Source organism: Mustelus asterias, chromosome 10 (assembly GCF_964213995.1).
Source record: "Mustelus asterias chromosome 10, sMusAst1.hap1.1, whole genome shotgun sequence".
NCBI classification, from domain to species: domain Eukaryota; kingdom Metazoa; phylum Chordata; class Chondrichthyes; order Carcharhiniformes; family Triakidae; genus Mustelus; species Mustelus asterias.
In genome coordinates, this window is record NC_135810.1 from 104,911,581 (window position 1) to 104,924,492 (window position 12,912).

The 12,912-nt window shown below is 42.8% G+C and overlaps 1 protein-coding gene across 1 annotated transcript in view; it reads right to left on the reverse strand.

Moving 5' to 3' along the window:
- Positions 1–433: 433 nt before the first annotated feature.
- Positions 434–12,912, reverse strand: part of ucp2 (uncoupling protein 2) — a 35,369-nt gene continuing 22,890 nt past the window's right edge. Inside the window, exons 3-8 of the mRNA XM_078222360.1 lie at positions 12,474–12,703; positions 10,987–11,194; positions 9,153–9,350; positions 5,075–5,176; positions 2,531–2,711; positions 434–1,061 (exon numbers count right to left, since the gene is read on the reverse strand). Coding sequence (XP_078078486.1) covers positions 965–1,061; positions 2,531–2,711; positions 5,075–5,176; positions 9,153–9,350; positions 10,987–11,194; positions 12,474–12,599 — 912 coding nt within the window. The 5' untranslated portion in view covers positions 12,600–12,703 and the 3' untranslated portion in view covers positions 434–964. The remainder of the gene's footprint in view (positions 1,062–2,530; positions 2,712–5,074; positions 5,177–9,152; positions 9,351–10,986; positions 11,195–12,473; positions 12,704–12,912) is intronic.

Sequence of the window (12,912 nt, forward strand, 5' to 3'; positions counted from 1 at the left end):
AGGGGTCTGGATGGAGTGGAGAGGAAGGCCCTTGGTTGAGAGGTGTATAAACAGGGCAACAGTGGTTGGAGGTCTCAGGGACATTTGATGGATAATTCTTTTGGGAGGTTAAAATGCTCTGCCTCTTGTGGTGCTAGAACCTATACAACTACAGACCAAGAGCTGGAAAGTGGCATTCAGATGGATGGCTTCTCATCAGCCAGTGTGGACATGGGCTGCATAGTCTCCTCCTGTGCTGCAATTTTCTACAATTTCTATCATCAGGGGTCATGACTAAACAGACCAAAATAATTAAATTATAGAGTCAGTTTAAAAATTCTTAAAATGGTCTGCAATGAAATGCACTAGCTACAAGCACAAACCTGGTTAAAAAAAGTATATATTGTTTACCATAAGAATCAGGTTTTATTATTTGAGACAGCAATGAGACATATTAAAAAAAGAATGTTTTATTTCAAATAGAACAGCAACAGTATTATTAAAAAGGGTTATAAAGTCAAGCACGTTACTCCAAACTGGAATCAAGGTTCTTCCTGCGTGGTATTTTAATCCCACAGTGAAATTTTCCAACTGCTAATAGATTTTCCAACACAAATTTACAGTAGCTGTTTGCTGCTGGTGTATCACATTTATTTGGAGGGGGGGGGGGGGGGGGAAGAGAAAGAAAATTTGTCAGAGACAAGGTCCATGGTAAAACAAATGTCATGACTGTCTAAAAACAATGGATACATTGTGCCAATGAAAGATATCAAAATCAGTAAAGAAATTAAATATCAGACAAAACAACAGAACATTTAAGATTTAAATCCTGAAGTCATTCAAGGTCTTGCACAACCTATTTTGGAGCAAATATGCAAAATTCTAAAGAAAGAGGTAGGAGGAAGTAAAGAGTTGTTATTGGTGTACAAGTTGTGCAAACTCAGCAGCTAAAACGAAGCATTATTTTTGTTTACGGAGAAGGTTCTTAAAGCCTGGCCACCATCATAGCTCGTTTCAGCTGTTCATATGTAATAAACATCACTATGTTCCATGACCCCAGACGCAGAAATGATGGCATAAACCTGAAATGAAATAATAATTGCACTTAGATGATTGTACAAACATGCATGGATATACATTCAAAACATATTTACTACAGACTGCACACAGCAAATTAATTAGATTTGGAAGCTGTACCATACTGTTCTGGGACCCTTGCTGTTTGTCATTTTCATAAATGACCTGGATGAGGAAGTGGAGGGATGGGTTGGTAAGTTTGCCGACGACACGAAGGTTGGTGGGGTTGTGGATAGTCTGGAGGGATGTCAGAAGTTACAGAGGGACATAGATAGGATGCAAGACTGGGCGGAGAAGTGGCAGATGGACTTCAACCCAGATAAATGTGTAGTGGTCCATTTTGGCAGGTCAAATGGGATGAAGGAGTACAATATAAAAGGGAAAGACTCTTAGTACTGTGGAGGATCAGAAGGACCTTGGGGTCCAGGTCCATAGAACTCTAAAATCAGCCCCGCAGATGGAGGTGGTGGTTAAGAGGGCATATGGTGTGCTGGCCTTTATCAATCGAGGGATTGAGTTTAGGAGTTCAGGGATAATGATGCAGCTATATAAGACCCTCGTCAGACCCCACTTGGACTACTGTGCTCAGTTCTGGTCAGCTCATTACAGGAAGTATGTGGAAAAGATTGAAAGGGTACAGAGGCGATTTATAAGGATGTTGCCTGGATTGAGTGGCATGCCTTATGAGGATAGGCTGAGGGAGCTCAGTCTTTTCTCCTTGGAGAGACATAGGCTGAGAGGAGACCTAATAGAGGTACATAAGATGTTGAGAGGCATAGATTGGGTGGACTCAGGCTTTTTCCCAGGGTGGAAATGGCTGCTACAAGAGGACACAGGTTTAAGGTGCTGGGGGGTAGGTAGAGGGGAGATGTTAGGGGGAAGTTTTTCACAGAGGGTGGTGGGCGAGTGGAATCGGCTGCTGTCAGTGGTGGTGGAGGCAAACTCAATAGGGTCTTTTAAGAGACTCCTGGATGAGTACATGGGACGCAATAGGATGGAGGTTTATAGGTAGGCCTAAAAAAAGGTAGGGATATGTTCGGCACAACTTGTGGGGCCGAAGGGCCTGCTTTGTGCTGTAGTTTTCTATGTTCATACGCTTGCAACCCCTTATTATTCTAGAAGTGGAATTCATTTTAAGCGGAGCTGTTGAAGTCATGCAATATTCCATGCTTAAACAGGAAGCAGCTCAAACATAAACCAGCTTTGCATTAAATTAATTTAGCGAAATCAAAAATAAGCCCCAACTTCTTTCAACATCCTAATTGCTGATATTCTATTAAATAGATTCCTTGCTTTTGTCCTCCATACCCTCAAGATCCAGTGTTCTATTTGCAACCTGAATACGGAGATTCAACCCTCATTTCACCAACAAGTATCCCCCCCAAATTAAGGTGCAGATACCCACTACCAAATGCAAACATGAGCCAATATTTGCATTTCTAACAGGTTAGAAACATTAGTGTTAAGAACTTACCCTTTATAGAAGGCTGTAAGACCCTCCTTTGTAAACATGGTCACTGCACAGTTTAAGGCACAGCTATATTGACCAGGGGCAGAGTTCATGTATCTTGTCTTCACTACATCAACAGGCGAAGCAATAATGGTTGTGCAGAATCCAGCACCAATAGCAGAAGAGAAATGGCATGGAAGGTTATCTGTAGAGAAAGCACCAAAACACTGGTTGGGAAGATATTAACAATACATTTTAATTTGAATTGGTGTGATTAGAGTCATGTGAACATTCCTCTTAGTTTTTGAACCATTTAAAAATCAGAAATATGAGTGGCAGTGGTTAGCACTGCTGCCTCATAGCACCAGGGACCCAGATTTAATTCCAGCCTTGGGTCACTGTCTGTGTGGAGTTTGCACGTTCTCCCAGTGTCTGCATGGGTTTCCTCTGGGTACTCCGGTTTTCTCCCACAGTCCAAAGATGTACGGGTTAAGTTGATTAGTCATGCTAAATTCTTCCTTCATGTTGGGGGATTAGCAGGGTAAATATGTGGGGTTGTGGGAATAGGGCTTGCGTGGGATTCTTGGTGCAGGCTCCATGGGCTGAATGGCCTCCTTCTGCACTGTGGAGATTCTATGATTCTATTCCAAGCAACTGAGAAAATGGGCATCTTGAACTCAATTTGCAGACTTTGATGACCTCGTAAAACCCCATCAATATATGGCTATAACATCTGAGCATTTCCCATTAAACAGATTAGCTACGAATCAAAAACAGATCTGGTGTGGCCCAAGTGCATCTCACAGCACTCCAAGTGATCCAACATGTCCAGCTGTAGGAAGGCATTTATTCCTGTTCGCTCTCCCCGGTACAATGGCCAGACGGGGCCATTTGGGGCTTCTCACCCATGCTCCCATTCTGCAAGGATGGGTCAAATAAAGCAACTTCCTATCATTCACCTCTTTCCATATTTAATTAAATTGGATGCAAATCTTAAACCAGAAATGGTCACATATAAAAAAGTATATTAGATAATATTTTAAAAAACTATATGAACAAGTCTTTCCAATCCCTGTGATCTTTCCTGAATCTGGGGAAGTTTGGAAGATTACAGCCTATGCATCCACCAGCTCTGCAGCCACTTCCTTTCAGGCCCTAGGATGCAGACCATATGGTCTAAGGGAATGACAGCCTCAAGTCCCATTAGCATTCCTAGTATTCCCCCCCCCCCCCCCCCTCTAGTGACAAGACATTCCTGACCCCTTCTACTGTTCTCAGGATGCTTCTATCATGAAGACAGATACAAAATACTTATTTGAAGTCTTTGACATTTCCTTGTTTCCCAGTCTCATCTTCTAAAGGACCAATATTTAATTAGCCACTCTTCCTTTATAATGTATTTGTAGAAGCTCCTACTATCTATTTTTATATTCCCACTAGTTTACCCATTCTATTCCCTCCTTCAAAGCTTCCTTTGTTGGTTCCTAAAATTCCGAGTCATCTGGCCTACCACTAATCTTTGCAGCATTAATATGCCTTTTCTTTCAGTTTGAAACTGTCTTTAATTTCCTTAGTTAGCCATTTTATTGGTTCCTAAAGAAACTATTGAAAGACAAAAATGAGTCTTGCACAAATTGGTTTCTTTATAACCATATTTCCACTTCACTGGTAATGCTAATCATTACATTAGGGTAAACTTTCCAGCCCCTCCCCCCGCTGTGGGAATTGTCACAGGTAGTGTGGAAAATTTGGCAGACCATTTAATGGTCCACTGACATCGGGTGGGAATTTCTGGAGTTGAGGCAGACACAACCGGAAAATCACACCCAATATGTACAGAATGTCTATTAGGAGCGAGTGTAAGCAGTGGGTCAGCTGGTTTGCTCATGCATTTTGAAACTACAACTAGATACAGGAACCATGTACAAAATATCTAGAATCATAGAATCCCTACAGTGCAGAAGAGGCCATTCAGCCCATTGAGTCTGCACTGACTCAGAGCATTTTATCCAAGCTCTCTCGCCCACCCTATCCCTGTAAACCCACACATTTCCCATGGCTAATCCAGCTAACCTCCACATCTTTGAACATTAAAGGAACAATTTAGCAAGGCCAATCCACCTAACCCACACATCTTTGGTCTGTGGGAGGAAACCCATGCAGACACGAGAATGTGCAGACTCCACACAGTCACCCAAGGCTGCAATTGAACCCTGGTCACTGGAGCTGTGAGGCAGCAGTGCTAAACACTGTGCCACCCACCTGCAACTGGTACAACTCAAGACTGCTATCAAACCAACTGCTTATTCCTAGCAGCAGAAGTACATTTTGAAGAGTATTTAGTTCCTTTTAAGCAAAAGTCACCTTCAATTTCAGAAGGCAATGTCAATGCGATTGACACTTTAGAACGTAGTCAAAACTGTTTCCCAGTTTAATTTCTCCTTGAATTGATAAATGGAATAGATTCCTTAAACTAGCTCAATCCAAACTGGAAAATTCCACATTTCAACTACAGTCAGTTCAGAGTGTCTAACATTCCAATGTTAGAGAACATTTGTTAACACTTACCACTTAGGAGACCATTCTTCATCAACAGATCCTTGATCAGATCATAGGTAACGAGTTCTGTGCAGTTCACAATAGCATTACGGGCAATATTTGGCATGGTCCCTGGGGAAACAAGTTACATCTTGATTTTAACAATATCTATACCAATCTAGAAACTAAAATCTACATGTTTATTTATACTTAGATCCTGCCTCTTACCCTCCCTCTCAAAACACAACAAAGCTACCTTATTTCAACAAATATGCACAAAAATTAAGAAAGGTAGAAGGCCCTTGGATATTAGCTGAATGTTAAGTCTCCAATGGCTGCAAGAGTTTTAAAGATTTAACACAGCTGACAGGACAGGCTGTGATAGGACAAGACAGGACAAGATAATCAAGCTTCTTTTGAAGATTGCTAACATGAACCTTCCAATCTAATTGAGCAAAACATTTAATTGAATTCCAGCTCGAGAAAGTTGGCAGATTTCCAAGTTGAACCACCTAGAATTCTCTTTCGGCAGTGGATGCAGGACTGGAATCAGGCGTCACGCCAGGCCAGCATGCCAGTTCCTGCCTCCTGTGCATTTTCATGTTTGTTAAGTGTTTTGAAGGAGTGAGGGGAGGATGCTGACAGCAACTTACCCGCCCATAGGAAGGTGGCCAACTAAAGTGCCTAGTAAGGACACTCATGATCAGGGAGGAAGTGGTCGAGCAGGGGAACTATGGTTTACTAAAGAAGTTGAATCTCTTGTGAAGAGAAAGAAGGAGACTTATATAAAGATGAGACGTGAAGGCTCAGTTAGGGTGCTTGAGTGTTACAAGCTAGCCAGGAAAGACCTAAAGAGGGAGCTAAGAAGAGCCAGGAGGGGACATGAGAAGTCTTTGGCAGGTAGGATCAAGGAAAACCCTAAAGCTTTCTATAGGTATGTCAGGAATAAAAGAATGACTAGGGTAAGATTAGGGCCAGTCAAGGACAGTAGTGGGAAGTTGTGTGTAGAGTCCGAAGAGATAGGAGAGGCACTAAATGAATATTTTTTGTCAGTATTCACACAGGAAAAAGAATGTTGTCGAGGAAAATACTGAGATACAGGCTATTAGACTAGACGGGATTGAGGTTCATAAGGAGGTGTTATCTATTTTCACACTTTCCAGAATTGCTAAGTCCCCTGGGCCAGATGGGATTTATCCTAGGATTCTCTGGGAGGCTAGGGAGGAGATTGCAGAGCCTTTGGCTTTGATCTTTATGTCATCATTGTCTACAGGAATAGTGCCAGAAGTCTGGAGGATAGCAAATGTTGTCCCCTTGTTCAGTGAGCCTTACTTCTATTGTGGGCAAAGTTTTGGAAAGGATTATAAGAGAGATAGGATTTATAATCATCTAGAAAGAAATAATTTGATTAGGGATAGTCAACACGGTTTTGTGAAGGGTAGGTCGTGCCTCACAAACCCTATTGAGTTCTTTGAGAAGGTGACCAAAGAGGTGGATGAGGGTAAAGCAGTTGATGTGGTGTATATGGATTTCAGTAAAGCGTTTGATAAGGTTCCCCACGGTAAGCTATTGCAGAAGATACGGAGGCATGGGATTGAGGGTGATTTAGTGGTTTGGATCAGGAATTGGCTCGCTGTAAGACGACAGAGGGTGGTGGTTGATGGGAAATGTTCATCCTGGAGTTCAGTTACTAGTGATGTACCACAAGGATCTGTTTTGGGGCCACTGCTGTTTGTCATTTTTATAAATGACCTGGATGAGGGTGTAGAAGGATGGATTAGTAAATTTGCGGATGACACTAAAGTTGGTGGAGTTGTGGACAGTGCAGAAGGATGTTGCAGGTTACAGAGGGACATAGATAAGCTGCAGAGCTGGGCCGAGGGGTGGCAAATGGAGTTTAATGCACAAAAAAGTGTGAGGTGATTCACTTTGGAAGGAGTAACAGGATTACAAAGTACTGGGCTAATGGTAAGATACTTGGTAGTGTGGATGAGCAGAGAGATCTCGGTGTCCATGTGCATAGATCCCTGAAAGTTGGCACCCAGGTTGATAGGGTTGTTAAGAAGGTATACGGAGTGTTAGCTTTTATTGGTAGAGGGATTGAGTTTCGGAGCCAGGAGGTCATGTTGCAGCTGTACAAAACTCTGGTGCGGCCACACTTGGAATATTGCGTACAGTTCTGGTCACCGCATTATAGGAAGGATGTGGAAGCATTGGAAAGGGTGCAGAGGAGATTTACCAGGATGTTGCCTGGTATGGTGGGAAGGCCTTATGAGGAAAGGCTGAGGGACTTGAGGCTGTTTTCGCTAGAGAGAAGGTCAAGAGGTGACTTAATAGAGGCATATAAGATGATTAGATAGGGGTTTCCCCCCTCGGATGGTGATGGCTAGCATGAGGGGACATAGCTTTAAATTGAGGGGTGATAGATATAGGACAGATGTCAGAGGTAGGTTCTTCACTCAGAGCAGTAAGGGGGTGGAATGCCCTGCCTGCAACAGTAGTGGACCCGCTAACATTAAAGGGCTTTAAATGGTCATTGGATAAACATATGGATATTGGAATAGTGTAGGTTAGATGGGCTTTAGATTGGTTTCACAGGTCAGCACAACAGAGGGCCGATGGGCTTGTACTGCGCTATAATGTTCTATATTCTATGATCAGAAGACAAGGAGGAAAATCATTTTAGGTCACTCTGGCTAATTTATAAAAATATTTTAATTTAAATAAACAAATGGATGAACCGATAGCATGGTAAATGTCAGCTTCCTCCAACCTGCAAATTGTGCACCAAGATACCACATGATCTTTTGGGAAGTTTCTGAACAGTTTAAAAATGGACAAAGGATAACAGGTCAAACCCCTGGAATGCAACACTCTCCCTGCATTGTATAAACATTTCAGCTGAGCCGATACAAAAAGGATAATGGACAAGATGTCTGCACCAGGCAGCAAAGGCAGAGCTATTTGTGACTCATCGTCCACATTGCGTTTATGCTTCGACAGTTACCTGCTCAAAACACAATGGGTTTTAATCAGGAGCCTCACTGGCTGAAACAACCCTGTCTCAACTGAGATTGGAGCTGTTTGAATTGCCCTAATTGTACAGCTTTTGGGTTTTATCTTCAGTTGCGGTTTAACCCGCCAAAGAGAAAATTAGGCTAGCAGCCTGCCTGTGACTTCCATCTTGAACTCCAGAAAGGGCCCTTTATTTTGATCTAATTACAAGAATACTTTGTTGGATCTTCAACAGACTCAAACTGTAACTGAGTTCCTAGGACCAAGACCAGGAATTCTACCAAAAGCATCTTCATTGGACATTGACTTACTGGACTCGCATGAAACCATAATTATTACTTTATCGCAGTCTGCCCTGTATCCCTTATTCCTCTTTTATTGGATGAGTGCAAAAAGGGGTGGACGTTGCGAAACCCTTTCCAACATTGTGTGTAAAGTAAGCCAACTCTTATGTTACCTTATCTCAAGTTTGCTGTGGGGTGATTGAGAGAATTGGATCGTTCCAAAACGGAAGGATTTTTGAAGAAAATCAAAAATACCTTTCTTTTTTTTTAAAAACAGACGAGTGATGAGAGGAGAAATCAGAGCTATCTAAATTAATCCCCCCTCCTGCTTATAACAGCACTCAGTGGCATTTCTCAGGCGATATGCAGGATCCCACCCCGCGAGGCCAGAGCAAGGCTGATGAAGCAGACTGAACAGCCAGTAAAGCCTCATTTAATTCTATCCCCCTCCCCTTTATTAAATATTGACCTACTAAAATTTTTTAGAGCGTCCTTCTAGTTGTGATACTTGGTGGTCATCCTTAATTGGATGGGGCCCCCTGGAGGCGGCCTGTTAATCATCCCCATCACCCCCCACTACAAAGCCTCCCTTAGGGTCCCGCTGCCAGTATTTGTGTTCCCCAACCCAGCAGATTCAGGACTCGGGGACAAAATTTCAGCTCCTCGTTAGACCCATTAAGAATTTTCTGTCCTTGCAGACAGCTGAAAGAAATGACCGACAGCCTGTCGGATAACAGAAAAAGTTAAAAAGGCATCAGCTATTGCAATACGCCATTCCAAATAAAATTGAGGATCGACAGGACACATACCTTTCCATAACCCTCGGATACCTTCTTCCTTGGCAATGGTTTTGTAGGCTTCAATGGTGCCATTATATCTTCTGTTTGGACTAGACACATTTGCTTGTGCTTGAAACCTCACTTTCACCACGTCAGTTGGTTGGGCAAAGGCCACAGCCATGGCTCCTGTGGTGCAACCAGCAAGTAGGCGACTGCCAACGCCAACATCTAAAGAATTAAACCACGTATGAAAAATTGATCACATTATTTTTGCCAACTAGAACAATTAGTGAACAATGCGTTTAGGAATTTTCCTCAAATTAAAGACGAGTCAAAACAGAGGAGAAGTGTGTGTCAACAGTAGTCTGTTCCACAACTCCACTTTCCCGTCCACTCATCATGTCCCTCGATTCAAGGCACTATAGTCTTAAATGTATTAAAACGATGGAGCACCTACAACCTTCTGGGATAGAGAATGCCAAAAGATTCAAAACTCAGTGAAATAATTTCTCCTCCCAGTCCTATATGATCGACCTCCTTACCTGGAGACTCTGCCAGATTTGCCAGCCAGGGAAAGAACAAAATCTGTCCACACAATCAAACCCCTTCAGAATCTTGTGTGCTTCAGTGAGACCATCTCTCAACCTTCTAAACTCCAGAGAGCAGAGGCCCAATTTGGTGAGCCTCTCAACAAAGGACAACCTCCTCATCAAGGACCAATCAAGTGAACCTTTGCAGTTCAGCCTCGAATGCCAGTATATCCTTCTTAAATATGGAGACCAGGATTGCACAGTATTCCAGGTGTGGTCTCAAAGCCCTGTCCAGTTGTAGCAAAACATCTTCACTCTTGTACTCCATTCTCTTTGCAATAAAGGCCAACATACTATAGCTGGAATCTTACCACCGATCAGGCCGGCTGAATTTTCCCATCCCACCGCAGTGAACGGAGATTTGGCTGGCCGCCAAATTCTCCGACCTCACTGCAGCAGAAGCGTGGCGTGAATGGCTGGTAAGATCGCACCCCATGCGTCATTTGACAAATGCTGCACCTGCATGCTAACTGTATGAGCACACCCGCGTCTATAACTTTCACACCTTTAAAAAAAATATTCTGCTCTTATTCTTACAACCAAAGTGAATAACCTCAACTCCACCAACATTACATTCCACTTGGAATCTTGTCGCCCACTCACTTAACCTGTCTGGATCTCTTTGGCAGCCGCTCCTCAGCTTTCATTTCCACCACCTTTTGAACATCAGCAACCAAGGTAAATCAAACACATTCGCAAGGTCTACCTTCCCAAAACAAAAAGTCCCAAGTGACTGGATATTGAAAATCTGGCCAGGTTTAACGCATGACTGACATCACCCAAAATAAAAAGTTACTTCAGGAAAATTGGCACAACGTATTAAAATAAAGAGGGACTAAATTAATAAGCATTGAGCAATCTAGGAAAAAGTACACTGCTCAGTAGCTAGTCTTTCCCCAGACTAATGGAACCTGCCAATCAAAAATGCATCTGCCTTTTGATTTTTCTTCACCCTCAAGTCTAATTAGCAGCCTCGCCCTGCATCTAGTGGCATAAAGAAATGAATTAAATTGGACTGTAAAGTATCCAGAAGACTGCCTATAGGGAGAAGTCAAGCATCTTTCATTCTAACCATCATTAAGTGGCATAAGCAACTCAAGACATGGGCCAGAATTCTCCGATTTCACTCGCAGCTGGGATTCTCCAGTCCCGCTGTAGTGAATGGGGTTTTGGCTGAGTGCCAAATTCTCCGTTCTCGCTGGCAGGGAGAGAGTGAGGTTGGAGAATCCCAGCCACGATATTTTGAGGTGTTGGTTACAACAAGCTATACTCACGTTCAGATCCTTTGGTATAGAATTGCTTCACAGAATCATAAAGTCCAATGCGCACCGAAGCAAAGCTCATCTGACGTTGGAGACCGGCTACCAAGCCACTGTAGAGACTTCTCGCTCCCTCAGTCTTAACCATTGTAGCCATAGTGCCAAAGACACCTCTATACTTTACGGTGGCCGATTCTGCAGCAGACTTCACTTCTCCTTGAATCTGTGCAGGACAAAAATCGGATGAACAGGCACTTGTGATTTGGGCTCAGCCCAACTCACATGTAGACTAGTCTAATACTTAGGCATCCCAGATCCAGCACTTGGTCATCACAGGGTAATTCCAGCTCGGGGCTTGTAAACTGTTATTTGTAAAAAAATTACATATATAGAAATATTGTAAGTAGAGATTTGAGGAGCAGGAAGATTCATCATTTGCTATTTCTTACTGTTGATAAAAGGCCAAAGTGGACAATGTAACACAAGCACTAAACACCAAGCCAGGACAAGATTGGCAGCTATGAGAATGACAATGAGTTCTACTACACAAGGAGTTTACACTGAAGTTTTAGTTTAGCTGGTGGAAGAACAGGTGTCCTCTGTCTACTCCCTATATTTACACAGCTAATATTGGGTCCGTTATAATGGCAGAATGGGAGATAATGGTTTAAGCAGTGTAAATGCAAATGAACTAGTGATAAAACTGCTCCTCAGTCTGGATGAAATAAACCTCATGCATGCTTAAAGACAATGAGAACATGCAAGTCTATCGAGCACCTCTGCCTCAGAAATGCAGCCAGCATAATCAAGGACCCTACACACCCCGTACATACTCTTCCAACTTCTTCCGTCGGGAAAAAGATACAGATGTCTGAGGTCACATAGACTGAAGAACAGCTTCTTCCCTGCTGCCATCAGATCTTTGAATGGACCTACCTTGCATTAAGTTAATCTTTCTCTACACCCTAGCAATGACTGCAACACTACATTCTGCACCCTCTCCTTCCCCATCTACAAGATGCTTTGTCTGTATAGTGCGCAAGAAACAATACTTTTCACTGTATACTAATACATGTGACAATAATAAATCAAAAGTCTATCGAGCGTCTGGTTCACGAAAGCCCTTCAGGGAAGGAAATCTGCCATCCTTACCCGGTCTGGCTTACATGTGACTCCAGAGTCACAGCAATGTGGTTGACTCTCAACTGTCCTCTGAAATGGCCTAGCAAGCCATTCAATTCAAGGATGACTAGGGATGGGCAATAAATGCTGGCCAGCCAGCAATGCCAATGTTCCACAAATTAATTTTTTTTAAATTGCCAGGAAGTGTTCAGTGCTTTTGGCACAATTAAACGAGACCAGCTAGAAAATGTTACTGTGAAGGTTGAAAGTGAAGAATTCACAATGTATCAGACGAAATCAGATGGTATGCCAATGTCTATGCTAGTCCAAGCCATCTGCTTATCTATACACGCACATGAGAACATGGCTGGCGATCTTACCTGTAATCTGACTTTAGCAGTGTCCAAAGGGAAGGTGAACAGGTCAGCTATGCAAGCAGCTGTCCCAGCGCCAATGAATTTCACTGCAGCGGTTGGAGGAATGTCTGTGGGCTTGAATCCAACCATTTTCAGCAAAGTGATGATTAGCAAAGGGCGATGAAAAAAATTCTTGCTGTGCCTTGCAGGATTGCAATATTGTGATCAACAAGACAAATGGACTCTGCCCGAGCCTGCAGGGGAGAGAAAAAACAAAGCAATAATTTAGCTTCTATGCTTTGCGTACTAATGGCTGCACAATATGATGGGAGAGGCAAGACCAAGATTAACTCCTCAGCTAGGGTCAAAGGAATATTAGGTTACAATTCACAGCAAATTTGGTTTAGGCTCAATATCAACGAAGGATCGATGGCCTAGTGGTATTACCGCTAGACTATTAATC